This window comes from Theropithecus gelada, chromosome 11 (genome assembly GCF_003255815.1).
Source record: "Theropithecus gelada isolate Dixy chromosome 11, Tgel_1.0, whole genome shotgun sequence".
NCBI lineage: Eukaryota > Metazoa > Chordata > Mammalia > Primates > Cercopithecidae > Theropithecus > Theropithecus gelada.
The window spans coordinates 128,552,765-128,567,833 of NC_037679.1; the positions used below are offsets into that span (position 1 = coordinate 128,552,765).

Consider the following 15,069-nt stretch of genomic DNA (forward strand, 5'->3'; position numbering starts at 1 on the left):
CTTAAAAAGAACGAAAGCACAGATCATAAAGGATATGTTATGATTATAAAGGATCATATTGCTATGTTAGATTAAATTAAAATTATGAACTTTTGTTCATCAAAATACACTATTCAAAGAGTAGAATGCCATACTATATAAAGGGAGAAGATATTTGCAAGATACGCAAGCAACAAGTAATTCCTGTCCTGAAGATATAACTCCTGAAAATTAGTAAGAAAATAGGCAATACTTCTTAAAAGAGAATAGCCAAATGGCCATTAAGCCTACCTAAAGGTTCTGAACCATAGTAATCATCGGCAAGTTAAAAAACAAAAACAGGATATCTTTACCCACTAATCAGAATGGAAATATTTTTAAAACTGGCAATAAAAAGCATTGGCAAAGATGTACGGCAATACAAGTGGCATATGGAAAATTCTGGAAAACCACTTGGCAGTATCTACTGAAGATGAAAATATGCATTCCTCCTATGGCTCAGATAATTCATTCCTACATATAATATTAGGAATATGTGAATGTTAAGACCCAAAAGATATGTACAAGAATGTTCTAAACAGATAATAATATTTAGTAACTGGGAACAAGCCAAAAATCTGTCCAAAGTAGAATGGATAAGTACATTGGGGCATATTCATAAAACAGAGAACCATGCAGCAACGGACATGAACAACCTCTTGCCACAGGCATGGATAGAGCTCACTGAAAGAAACAACATAATTGAGTATAAACTATATGATTCTATGTATATAAGGCTTAAAAATGGGCAAAACTATTCTATAGTGTTAGAAATCAGAATGGTAGTTCAATTTAGGAGGAGGCTTGAAGGAACACAATAAAAATTCTTGGATTTCTAGGAATGTTCCCTTTCTTGATCTTGATCTAGATGGTTACATGGCTGTGTTTACTTCTAATTCATTGTGCTGTATAATTTGTGCTGTTCATTTCGTTGCGTTTTATTTTGATAAAAAGGTATATTAAAAGTGGGACAGAAAAAATAATTTAAGAGATCAAAACATTCTGGATTTGCTTTTTAGCTAACAATGAGAAAAGTTCTGTCTAAAGTGTGATTCTTGTTCAATTGAACATGTGATATGCATGGAGCTAATAGAGTTCAACTACGCTTTATAAACTACGGGTAACTTATATTAACCCACAATTTCTACTTATCTATATCCAGGAATATTTGTAATACTATTTTATATCCTTTTCTGAACAGAAAGATTCCAATGCCAATCTGCAGATCTCTTTCTAAAACTGGTATTGCTGACATTGGAAATCCAAATGGATCAATATAGTATTTGTCTGTGTAACATACAACATATTTTTGCTGAAATATTAATGGCCACACATTTCATAAAATATATTGGCTTTACTAAGTTCTTTCAACTACATGTCACACAACTGTTTTTACAAGAACACAGTAAACGTCTTCCATTACAATCCCCTCAATCAATCATAGGAAGTCTTTATACATATTGTGATACTCCTTCCAATATCCACTAAAGAAATATAATGCTGTAGATTGAATGCACAGCAGAATAGTGCAATTCAAATCTTTTCTAAAAGAGAGAAAACAAAACAAAATAAAAATATTCAGCTGCTCTGCAACATGCATTCAATAGTGAAGAAAGTATCAGTAGCCATGCAGAATGGTTAATCGATTAGCAACAGTGATGGCCTAAAAATTTTAAAAGCTTCCTCTCGCCTGTATCAATAGCTTTATATGTTTCATCATAATATTTCTCTAAAACAAAAATGAAAGAATATAATGAATATCCCTAAGCCTTAAGAGATACATAACATGTTGTCAATTGATGCAATAATTCAAATTCCAAAACATGTAGTTAAGCTTAAAGAGTAGAAGAACAAGTCTTAGGCTCCCATAACTAGTTACCATGACACATACATGTTCTCACATTTAATATAAAAAAATGTGGCCTACATAGCAATTTATCTACAGGGATCCTTCCACCACATAAATTCTGAAACCATGACACTAAACTGTGTGTGCCTGTGTTAAGAAGCTAAATTTAGGTGTCCCTACATTTGGGTGTTCAATCAAATATTAATTGAACACCTTTTTTTTTTTTTTTTTAAGAGTATTGCTCTGTCACCCAGGCTGGAGTGCAATGGCGGGATCTCGGCTCACTGCAACCTCTGCCTACTAGGTTCAAGAGATTCTTCTGCCTCAGCCTCCTGAGTAGCTGGAATTACAGGCACCCGCCACCATACCATGCTAATTTTTGTATTTTTAGTAGAGATAGGGTTTTACCATGTTGACCAGGTTGGTCTCTAACTCCTGACCTCAGGTGACCTGCCCACCTCGGCCTCCCAAAGTGCTGGGATTACAGGCCTGAGCCACTGCACCTGGCCCTCAACACCTTTCAAGAACAAAAGAAAGGTCGGTCGCGGTAGCTCACGCCTGTAATCCCAGCACTTTGGGAGGCCGAGGCGGGAGGATCACGACGTCAGGAGATCGAGACCATCCTGGCTAACAAGATGAAACTCCGTCTCTACTAAAAAATAGAAAAAAATAGCCGGGCGTAGTGGCGGGCGCTTATATTCCCAGCTACTCGGGAGGCTGAGGCAGGCGAATGGCGTGAACCGGGAGGCGGAGCTTGCAATGAGCAGAGATCGCGCCACTGCACTCCAGCCTGGGGGACAGAGTGAGACTCCGTCAAAAAAAAAATAAAAATAAAAATAAATAAAAGGAACAAAGAAAGCCATATTCTAAATGCCGTGCAGGAGGTTTCACCTTTGGAAGCACAAAGCTAAACAGTGAAGCCAAGACATATGAGAGAGTAAGTTTGCAAAAAAGTTATTGATGTTTGTTGAATAGTATTGTGTGTGTGTGTGTGTGTGTGTGTGTGTGTGTGTGTGTGTGTGTTTGTGAGAGACAGAGAAACACCTAAACAAGTATTATTCAGTATGGAGATGAATAAATGTTAACATAGCTCAGTGTCAATGGAATGGGGCAGAGCGGAGACAAAGTCAAACTGTAGTAATCAGCATTTGAAAGTAGACTTGTTTGCCTCTACACTATAATCACTGTAGTTCATAAACAACTTCAGCATGCCTTTTATCACATACTAACTTAGGGAACCTGGAACAAATTCTATAATTTTAAATGTTTAAAAGTAATTCACAAAATGAATTGGCTATGGATAACTAAAATCCAACTTCACGAAATTAGTTGGAATATTTTCCCAACTCTGAGTAAAGTGGCCATTCTTAGAGATGTTACTTTTTTATTTCCATTTGCCACTAGGTTTCCATATTTTCGTAATTCATGGTGCTTAAACATCATTTCTAGCTCTGAAATTACTATACACTAAAAATAATTTTAGTTTTACATACATTACTTCAAGAGTTTTTCATAATTCACAGTCATTAGAATTTATCAACAATATAGGTGGTAATTATAATCATGTTAGAGATAATTTTTAAACTGCAAATTTGAACTAAAGATTAATTTTACATAATTTTATATTTCTTTATTTGGAGCATTTGTTTCAACACATTTTTAAGCTTTATTTTTTCACTTATTCCCCTTATTATCTAAAAGTGATTCATCTCAGAACGTAAATTCATATGGCTTGTTATACATACTTTTCCAAAATATACCTGAATTTAAATATAACCACTATATTATTGAGATAATGCTGATACCTCCATCAATAAATTGATTTTACAGATGTACCAAAATTGCTGAGAAAACTCTCAGAGACTCCGTCTCATAAAGAGAAAAAAAAAAAAAAAAAAAGGATGAGTTCATGTCCTTTGCAGGGACATGGATGAAACTGGAAACCATCATTCTCAGCAAACTAACACAGGAACAGAAAACTAAACACCACATGGTCTCCCTCATAAGTGGGAGTTGATCAATGAGAACACATGGACACAGGGAGGGGAACATCACACACCTGGGCCTGTCGGTGGGTGGGGGGCTAGGGGAGAAATAGCATTAGGAGAAATACCTAATGTGGATGATGGGTTGATGAGTGTAGCAAACCACCATGACACATGTATACCTATGTAACAAACCTGCACGTTCTGCATATATACCCCATAACTTAAAGTATAATAAAAATAAATAAATAAATAAAAATAAAAGTTTAAATGATTTAAAAGTTAAAAAAAAAGGAAATTCCCACTTTGTCCTTTACAACTGGGTAACTTTGGTCTAGTCATTTAACCTTTCTGTGTTTCATTTTTCTCGTGAAACATAAGGATTATAACATAACCTACCTCTTAAAGTTGCTGTGAAAACTAAATTAGTCAATATTTATAAAGGGCTTGGAACATTACTTAGCCATCATTATTATAAAAGTTGTAAATTAAGTAAGAAATTTATATTTCATTGCTTAGGCAATAGGAAAGCATGAGAAATTTTTTAAGGAAGGGAGATTTTGAGCTGAGGGTGCCCTTAAACTAACAGGCCAATACCACTTGGTCAGCACCCACTTAAGAATTAACTCCCAGAACCCTGGTTTAGGTCCAAAATTGTTTGTTGTCCTTCTTCAAACTCCCTTTATCCAATAAAGTTTCCAGTTGCCTCATTATTAGGCATTTGCATTGGCCCAGATGTCTGGTACTATAACTTAGGTATCCTTATCCTGGTAACTTTTTGGTGCCTGAAGCAAAGTCATTTTGTGGACACCCTGGTCAATGCTCAGTCCCATCTAGCCTGGCATCTATGGTCAATAAGCAGTTCCACTGTATTGTTTCAGGCCTTTGAGAAAGGGAACTCCGAAGAGAATGACAAGACAGCATGTCTTTCAGGAAGATAATCAAAGGAATGATTAGACAGATGAACATGGAAAAAAGGGGGCATATACTAAGGTAGGAGAATTGTTGCAACATGGATGACAAAAGAGAAAAGGAGTCTGAATAAAAAGGGTGGCTTATCCAAGCGTGCATTTTTCTTTTTTATGAAAGAGAATTCATAGCACTGGATGACATTAAGTGATGAAGATGTGGGAGAGAAACTCAGGATGACTACAAAAATTGCAGTTTCATATTTTGGCTAGCAGTTTTAGCTATATTTGAAGCGAAGAAGAAGCAGACATAGGGTAAAGATGATGAGTTTACATTTGATACAGAGTTTGAGGTAAATATTGAACTAAATAGAAATGTGCTGGGCACAGTGGCTCACACCTGTAATCCCAGCACTTTGGGAGGCCAAGGCAGGTGGATCACCTGAGCTCGGGAGTTTGAGACCAGCCTGACTAACATGGAGAAACCCCGTCTCTACTAAAAATACAAAATTAGCCGGGCGTGGTGGCCGCATGCCTGTAATCTCAGCCACTCCGGAGGCTGAGGCAGGAGAATCGCTTGAACCTGGGAGGCAGAAGTTGCAGTGAGTCAAGATCATGCCATTGCAGTCCAGCCTGAGCAACAAGAGCAAAACTCAGCCTCAAAAAAAAAAAAAAAAAAAAAAGTGCAGAAGCAGTTAGATACAATAAACGTGTATCTGTTTATGGACTACTGACCACCAGCCCATTATCAGTAGAAACAAGTTTTAAATTATTACCCCCAGATTTTAAGAATAAATTAAATGATTTATTCTTGCCCTCTACCCAAAATTGAGGCACAGTGGTAAAATGACTGGCAAATGCACTCTGTGGCACAAATAGCACAAACCTCACTAGGGAAATCTAGCCAGAAACTGTAACCTCATTGAAACAATGCACTAACTTCCTGAGATAACTGGCAACTAGAGGCAGATGGAAATGCCTTTTATTTAATATGCCCTCCACCTTCCAATGATCAACCATCCATTTGAATGTGGAGACACTCTAGAAAATAAATTAACAATTCTGTCTCTTCACTTTTGCTTCATTAAACAACATACATTTGTATTAAGAAGCTGAATTTCAACTTTATTTTTAAATATGTTGCAAAAAGTAGGCAATATTTGGTATTAAGCAGCATAATTAAGATCTTTTTTTTTCTTTTTCTTTTTCTTTTTTTGAGATGAGTCTCGCTCTGTCGCCCAGGCTAGAGTGCAGTGGCACGATCTCTACTCACTGCAAGCTCCGCCTCCTGGGTTCACGCCATTCTCCTGCCTCAGCCTCCGGAGTAGCTGGAACTACAGGCACCGGTCACCACGCCCAGCTAATTTTTCTTTTTTCTTTTTTTTTTTTTTTTTCAGTAGAGACGGGGTTTCACTGTGTTAGCCAGGATGGTCTTGATCTCCTGACCTCGTGATCCGCCGGCCTCTGCCTCCCAAAGGGCTGGTATTACAGGTGTGAGCCACCGTGCCCGGCCAATCAAAATCTTTTAAGGTGGCATTTTATAAATATCAGCAGTTGATCTCTAAAAATAAGACTTAACCCACAAACTTAAATTTTGTAAGAAATCATGTCAAGTTGATGGCAACACATTAAATTTATGTTTGGATAAAGGAAGTAGAAATTTCAGGCCTAGAATATTCCACAAGAAGGTCATAAGTCAGCTAAACAATCACTGTTATTAAAAACAAAACACAAAGGTAACTTTCCTAAGATAAAAACAATTCAATCTTTGGGTTGAAAAGGACTTACAGTGAAAAACAGGAAGTATCATTTTGATCAAGTTATAACTTACTATATCTTCAAGTCCAGTGATTTTTTTTTTAAAGTTTTAAACTTACCTCTCTCCATTCTTTATTTCCAACTCCTTGTACATATAAGACACAAACTACAAAAGATGAAAAAATACACACATATAAATGTCTTTTATGAAAATCATATGTGAATGTATACAATTTAGCTTTCAGCTGTTCAAAAGCTACATCAAAAATAAATGCCTAATTCGTAGTCTTACCCTTGCAAAAAAAAAAAAAAAAAAAAGCTAGTAAATCATCAAGTGACTAAAAATTAATTTAACTAAACAGAAAACAAACTATTATGCCAGATCTTTAGAACTTAGTAAGTACTGAGCTTGGCACATAAAATAATACTTGCTAAGGTCTTCATAGATAAATTTTAAAACCATAATTTAAACAATTTGAAATATTTCATTATGTTGTGAAACACAAATCAAGTTCTAAGATATTTACGGTGTTCAAAGGTATAATAGGAAGGAAAACTTGGGGGCAAGTCACGTTCTACATTTAATATTTTAACTTCCTCCCTCAATATTTGTAAATAGGTAAGAAATCCTGTCAACCAAGAAAGGAATTCCCAAAAGGGAGATTAAGGGCTTTGAGTAAAGATTAAGGGATATGAAGTGTCCCAACCACTTGTCAAATGAGCCCCAGGGATTTTTAATACCCCAATTGCAATGCCTTTTTCCCAATGACTACCTTAAGAATTCTGGTAACTGACAAAAACCTTTCCTCTATAATTCAACCATATTTGTTCACACATTTGTAGAGATAGAGAACTGTTGTATATTCATTTCTAAATATTACAAGATTCAGAAACACATTGATTTATACAGTTCATTCTGCTGTTTTCTAATTCAAACTACCCTTCTCACTTTACAAGTTATCTCTAATTTTCAGTACCTCTAATTAGTAATCACTTTGGTTCATATCAGATGTTACATATTTCACTTAGTTGTAAATTTTATATATCACTTTTATTTTATTTTTCTTTTCTTTTTTTTTCCCAAGAGATGGTGGGGGTGGGGGCAGGTCTCACTATGTAGCCTAGGCTGGTCTCGAGCTCCTAGGCTCAGGAAATCCTCCTGCCTCAGCCTCCCAAAGGGCTGGGATTATAGGCATGAACCACCTTGCCCAACCACCACTTTTATTTAAAAAAAAGAAAAAGAAGAAAGAAAAGTATTACTCCATGACTAAAAATAACTTTAAATTATGGCCCATTTGGTTTTCTTTCAAATATAATAATTTCTACCAAATGGCTATAGCATGAGGTTTTAATTTCAAAGTGAACTGTCCCACATTGGAGTCATTTGTATTCTCATTTTATTCTCAAAGTGCTCAGCAAGTCCCTCTTTACCCACAGTACTCCCCAGGGTTGGCTGATGAGTGTGTAGAGCTTGGGACCACTCCCCTGCTGCTTTCTACGCTTTAAAACAAACCTTTAAACAAGAACTATGAGTTTCATACAACTTTTGCAAAATCAAATGATTTTTCAAAAGGCAAGCAATAAATACTTACTTGGATCAGATTTAGAAAATGTGTCTCTGTCAAGAAGATTTCTGTTGAATAAAACAGAAAATGTTAGTTGGATATAAAAGCAAAATATTTATATTTATATAGACACATTAAAATGTATATGTACATAATTTTGTATATATAAACATACACATACACATACACATATGTATGACTAAGTAAACATGTCCTAAGGGTCTGCTTGTATTTATTCAGACTGAACATCACTGGACTCCGAAAATAAAAGTTTTTATTTTCTCAGACTTGCATTCCAGTTAACCAATAACATGACTCCTTACATCCTAAGATTAAAATCTCTTTGAAAGAACTAATTGTTTTAGGTTTCCATTTAATCCTTCATTAAAAATATAAAGGTGTTCGGCCGGGCGCGGTGGCTCACGCCTGTAATCCCAGCACTTTGGGAGGCCGAGGCAGGCGGATCACAAGGTCAGGAGATCGAGACCACAGTGAAACCCCGTCTCTACTAAAAATACAAAAAATTAGCCGGGCTTGGTGGCGGGCGCCTATAGTCCCAGCTACTAGGGAGGCTGAGGGAGGAGAATGGCGTGAACCCGGGAGGCGGAGCTTGCAGTGAGCCGAGATTGTGCCACTGCACTCCCGCCTGGGTGGCAGAGCGAGACTCCGTCTCAAAAAATATATATATATATATATAAAAGTGTTCAACAAACTGTGAGTTGCTATCAATGCAAAATTGTTTGCAGTTCAGAGCACATGATCACATTAATCCATAAAATTAGAATGCAATTGTGAAGCAGCATCTCTTGACATTTGTGTTACATCAACTCTGATGAGTTTTATGTTGCTATTACAGTTTGGGAATTTAAGATGAACATACAGACCTTGCCGGAAGACTCTTCAGTAAACATTAAAAACATACACAAGGCCATTATTAGCACTTTTTTTTTCCCAGATATTTCTAAAACAGAATAACAATGGAAAATCAAAAATTAGGAAAGCCTGGATTCCTCTGATACCAGTGTACTGCCACCCTCGGTGGTAGTAATTCAGTCCTATACTTTATGCTCGTAACAATAACCCTGAGTACTCATTAAAAAGTTAAATTCGGTATGCTCTGATCCACAAGGTAGAAAATTATTAGAAAAATTTCCATCTAAAATTAGTTTTTATAAAATTATGATTTAAAGCTATATGCTTTTCTGAAAAACTTGATACTTAAGGGTTCTAAAAGTTCAAATTTGTGTTTAATAATCATCTTCCATTAATTGGTAATAATTTGGAATAGCTAAATTGCATTCCTATTTGTAATACTTATAATAAAAATCAGGTGTTCAAGCTGTCTTATTTTCCACTAGGACTACTATTCAAGTGCATTTATTTGTAGGGCCCTTGGTATTTGAAAAGTCCCTTTTTCATATGAATCTGGCATCCTTTCTAATTTCAGGTTCTCGAAAGCGATTGCCTCCATTGAATCACTATGCACTGAAAAAATAAGAACATATTCAACAAAACAATGCAGCACAGACAATGAAATGAGATCATGTCTTGAAATATTCCTAGAAAGGAGAAACATCAGACATATTCACATTTGGAATTAAATCAGACTCGAAGACCACTCGTCAGTAATCATATTAAATTAATCCTTTCTGTCCCCTGAGCAGACACCATGACTCCAGCAATGGTTAGCAAACAGTAAATTAAAACATTTCCATATGAGAAGTTACTGTGATATTATATTTATTATACAAAGGTAGTTCTTAAGTGGGAATTCTCCCAATCCTTCCTGTGACTCAAGCTTTTGCTCATTAGGTATCCTAGGAAAATGTTATGCTGTTTCTTTTGGAATTCACAAAAAAACTGAGATGACAGTGCAAAATATTGTGATGTGGCTGCGACTCAAAAACTATGCTATATACGTATTTAACAGAAAACAGTGTTGTTTCAATGCCTTATTTATGTAAAAAAAATAAACTACGTGTTTTAACCACAAATATAAAATAAAGGATTTCTATCAACAATAGAACAGATTACTATTCTTTTTTGAGATGAAGTTTCGCTCTTGTTACCCAGGCTGGAGTGCAATGGTGCGATCTCTGTTCATTGCAACCTCTGCCTCCCAGGTTCAAGCGATTCTCCTGCCTCAGCCTCCCAAGTAGCTGGGATTACAGGCATGCACCACCACACCCAGCTAATTTTGTATTTTTAGTAGAGACAGGGTTTCTCCATGTTGGTCAGGCTGGTCTTGAACTCCCGACCTCAGGTGATCCACCCACCTCTGCCTCCCCAAGTGCTGGGATTACAGGCGTGATCCACCGCGCCCTGCTGAGATTAGTATTCTTAATCACAAACTTTATTTGTCACCTTGTTTCACTCAGCCATTGTGATCCATAACACATAATGGTAACATCAAAAATAAGCCAACAAAAAAACCCTTTGTGTAATGAGAAGTAAAAATCTATAAATCTTCATAACATAATCTGAAATTTGCAATTTAACTTTCCAATTATATTTGGTAATAATTTTACCTGTACTTTGGTCATATGAATATAATAGAATAGACTATCTCTGACAGATTGAATTCCCAAAAGACTACTTTACTCAAGCATATATGATTGCGAAGCTGGAAAAGGCAAATATTCTTAGTGATATATACACTGCAAAAAACCAGTGACTGTTAAAATCCATCATTCAGTTTGGATTTATTTTAGGAATAAGAATTTTATCTTCCCAAGATCCTATTAGAAACAAAGCCTATTCACATTAAGTAAAATAAGATAGGTATTATTGTGAAGGCCATTTCATAAATTCAGAAACTAAGCTGGGGCTCAGAGAAAGTGAGTAAATGGGTCAGTGTACACAGCCCAGTACAGAATAATCTAACGGTAGCAACCATTCGGAATCTGATGCTTCTGTTCTTTACAAAATACCTCAGTTTCTGGAGAAGTCCAGAAGACTTCTTATTTTCTATGAATACTGGAAATGTCAAAGGTCTCCAATTTTACCTACCACAAGAATATAAAGGAAAATAAATTCTTGTTCATAGACTAGTATAGAGATGCTGCTTATCGAATGAGGAGAGAAAACCAGAATGAGAGGCCAAACCCACCGTACTTTCCATAGAAAAAAATATTTGTTTTATATATATTGCACTTTTAAAAATAAACATAACACACAACCCTCCATGACCAGATTTTATATGAAAAGGCTACGCTTCCCTCCACGGACTTTTCATCTGCTTGAGCTAGGATGCCTGTAACTTTGTTCCTACCATTTTATAACATGATGTTGAACATCAACATTAGGTTAAAAATCCTGAACGTGTCTTTCTATTCTGCAAATCTAGATGTAGCTAATACAAAAGAACAAAATCTTCAAAAGAAATTTTGGAAAAATACAGTGTACGAGTTAGAAAAATTATTTGATGAAACATCTAATCAAAATTATAACCTATAAATTGCCTGAGTCGTTCTAGTATCCACTCATCCTCAAATTTCATTAAAATTCCTAGCCTATGAGCTTAAAGGGGGATAACTGAAATAGCATAACTAAAGCCGAGGCCCAACCAATTTAACTCTAACCTGTAGGAAGAAATACTGTCAGAGGTGTTCAAACCACAGCAACTCCATCTTGAATAGGGGCTGGGTAAAATAAGGATGAGACCTACTAGGCTGCATTCCCAGGAGGTTAAGGCATCCTTAGTCACAGTATAAGGAGACTGACACAAGATGCAGGTCATAAAGACCCTTCTGATAAAACAGGTTGCAGTAAAGAAGCTGGCCCAAACCCACCAAAACCAACATGGCAATGAGGGTGACCTCTGGTCTTCCTCACTGCTACACTCCTACCAGGGCCATGACAGTTTGCAAATGCCATGGCAACATCAGGAAGTACTCTGTATGTTCTAAAAAGGGGAGGTATGAATAATCCACCCTTGTGGATATAATCAAGAAATAACCATAAAAATGGGCAACCGGCAGCCCCCGACACTCCTCTGCCTATGGAGTAGCCATTCTTTTGTTCCTTTACTTTCTTAATAAACTTGCTTTCACTTGATTGACTCACCTCGAATTCTTTCTTGGGTAAAATCCAAGAACCCTTTCTTGGGGTCTGGATTGGGACACCTTTCTAGTACATCACTGGGTTAACTGGAGAGGTATATTTTGCATGAAATGTAAAATTAAGAAGTAGATAAGCAGGAATTTAGCAACACCTTTCCAAAACCATCCAAGAGAAAGAATTCCCTGACTCCTCAGCCTTCCTAGTCAATTCTCATCCATATTCATCCTTGAGAACAGGCTACCTTCCCCTAAAGACAATAGTCATGTCTTTATGCTCAACAAGCCATCTTCCAAATTTAAGACAGTTTCCCATATAGCAGTTACTGAGTAGCCAACGTGAATATCACAGTTGTCTTTACTGTTGTGGTTTTTATTGTCAATTGGCATTCTGAGACCCATACTGAGCAGCCAGCTAGCCTCTTAAAATTGTATCTCACGCTTATCTTTCTCAAACTGGGAAGTAGCAATTCTCTTTCAACTTCAAAGCAAATCTGCAAGTATTTTTCAAGCAAATAATCTATGGCCAAGACCTAACTAAGCACTATCAAAAATAATACAATCTGTATTAAAGGCTTATTTCAAGAAGCCTGAATTTTATTACAGAAATAACTAAACAACAATATAGGATGGTATATAAAATTGCAGTTTATTATAGGGAGAAAACACTGTTTATAGGTGTCAAATTAAACAGTGTCAAATTGATTCAGCTATGATAACAACAACAAAAGCCAGATACAGTAATTAGCTCTTATTCCAACTATTTTTCAAATAATTGATAATCATATATATAATGCAAGCGATCTAAATAAATACATATCCTGAAATAAGTACCTTATTGAGACACCCAGGTGGAGAGGGGTCCCTGGCAAAATTCCAACCAGCCTGTGCACTGGGAGTGCACACTGCGGTGGAGTCATAGTTTGCCCCTTTGCATCAGGGAGGAGCCTGGCCACTCCTCTTCCTATGTGGAACCTGAGATTCAAATTGCCAGACAGGAAGCACCCCAGCAGGGACTCTGGCTTTACAGAGATTCTCTGTTTCCCCCTTTTTTCTCCCTTTTTGCCAAATATGTCCCCCATTTTTCTCCCTCCTCGAATTATCTGTGAGCCTAAATTTTCATGACTGTGGGACAAGGACCCTATCTTTAGCCAAACTAAGGAAAAAATCCTGCAATATTATTTTTAAAAAGCTAAGTATTTTTTCTATTATATTTATATGTATTAAGGATTTAATAGTAGAAAATAAAAACTTTGAATTCTTCATATGTAAAATGAGCATAACATGATGTATTTAAAGTAAAAAGTGACTCATGAGTTAATCCTAAAGTTGCAGGCATGCTATTCACTCTTTCCTGCTCAGCAGATAAAATCACCCAATAAATATTCATATTAAAAAATCCTTTAAAAGGGAAACAAATATCATTATCCTTCCACAGATGAAATTTGAAAAAGACAACCTACTTGATATGTATATGAATTTTAAAGTTAATAGTTTCAGAGTAAAGGCAATTTTGCTAAGTTCTAATTAAAAAAAAAAAAAATACAAGATACTTGTTTTAGGGGTTAAGTCCTCAACTTGGAAACATAAAATTAATTCCAAACAACACTGTGACCAACAGACGTGAAACAACACATTAAAAAATCTACTGCTGTACCTTGAGTGCAATTTTTCTATTTAATTTTCAACAGGAATGGAAATATAGTTTGTAAATAGAGCCCAACGAAAAAAAATATTTAATTTTCTATAGGGACAAAAATACAGTTCATAAGTAGAGCCAAACAATGCTTTATCATTTTGCAAACACTGTCCAGAATAAATTTTCCACATGTGGACAGAGACCAATATCTCTGAATCATAGCATCCCCTGCAAATTGCCCTGTGTCAATAAGCAGAATGATTCTGGTTTTAATTAAAATTTTGTAAATTATTAAGGGCCTTTTATTTATCTATTTTTCAGTGTAGTCTCTAGACCACTGATAGCCTGCAAAGTCTTAACCAAATATTGCTTAGGCAACCACAGAAACTAGCACAAGCTTGCACATAAGTGGGGCCTGTTGAATGAAAGAAGAGTTTTAGTCCCCAATCTAAAGCATCATCTTTTTTCACTTTAGGTAAGGTTAGGTGTTTTATTATAGAGAGCAGAGTAGAAGGGGAATCTAGCATTTGGGGCTTTTGCCCTAATAGGTAATCCACTAACTGAAAATCCCTGAGAGTGACAGCATCACTGGAATTATAAGCAAGCCCCATATCATTGAGCCATGCCCACAGCCTTTATTTAGGGCATTATGTTATCTTATGGACCGGAATTAGAAAGTTATTTGTATGTATATGCATTTTTTAATGTACACATACACAAAATGGCTTTCAGAAATTCTGTTTTATGAAGACAAGGAAATCAAAACTTTTTTTGAGCAACTGAAAGCAAGTTTACTCAATTTTTGGAAGTGATTTGAATGTAATGTTTAATTCTGATTCATTCATTCATTCTTTTATTTTATTCACTGAATAAACAATACCCTGAGAAATTTAACATACACATTTCAGGAAAAAATGTATTTCCCAAAACTACAATTTCTATAACAAGAGGAGCCAAACTGTGTACAGGCAAAAAGGAAAGGTTTAGAAATGAAAAAAAAAAAAAGTCCGGGCACGGTGGCTCACACCTGTAATCCCAGCACTTTGGGAGGCCGAGACGGGTGGATCACGAGGTCAGGAGATCGAGACCATCCTGGCTAACACGGTGAAACCCTGTCTCTACTGAAAATACAAAAAATTAGCTGGGCGAGGTGGCGGGCGCCTGTAGTCCCAGCGACTGGGGAGGCTGAGGCAGGAGAATGGCGTGAACCCAGGCGGCGGAGGTTGCAGTGAGCCGAGATCGCGCCACTGCACTCCAGCCTGGGCGACACAGCGAGACTCCCTCTCAAA

General features: G+C 36.4%; 1 protein-coding gene across 2 annotated transcripts in view; it reads right to left on the bottom strand.

Moving 5' to 3' along the window:
- CPNE8 (copine 8) overlaps positions 1–15,069 on the bottom strand; it is a 230,607-nt gene that overhangs the window by 192,444 nt on the left and 23,094 nt on the right. For both annotated transcript variants that reach the window (XM_025403626.1, XM_025403627.1), the window contains exons 2-3: positions 8,111–8,151; positions 6,638–6,684 (exon numbers count right to left, since the gene is read on the bottom strand). In XM_025403626.1, the coding sequence (XP_025259411.1) occupies positions 6,638–6,684; positions 8,111–8,151 (88 nt within the window). The remainder of the gene's footprint in view (positions 1–6,637; positions 6,685–8,110; positions 8,152–15,069) is intronic.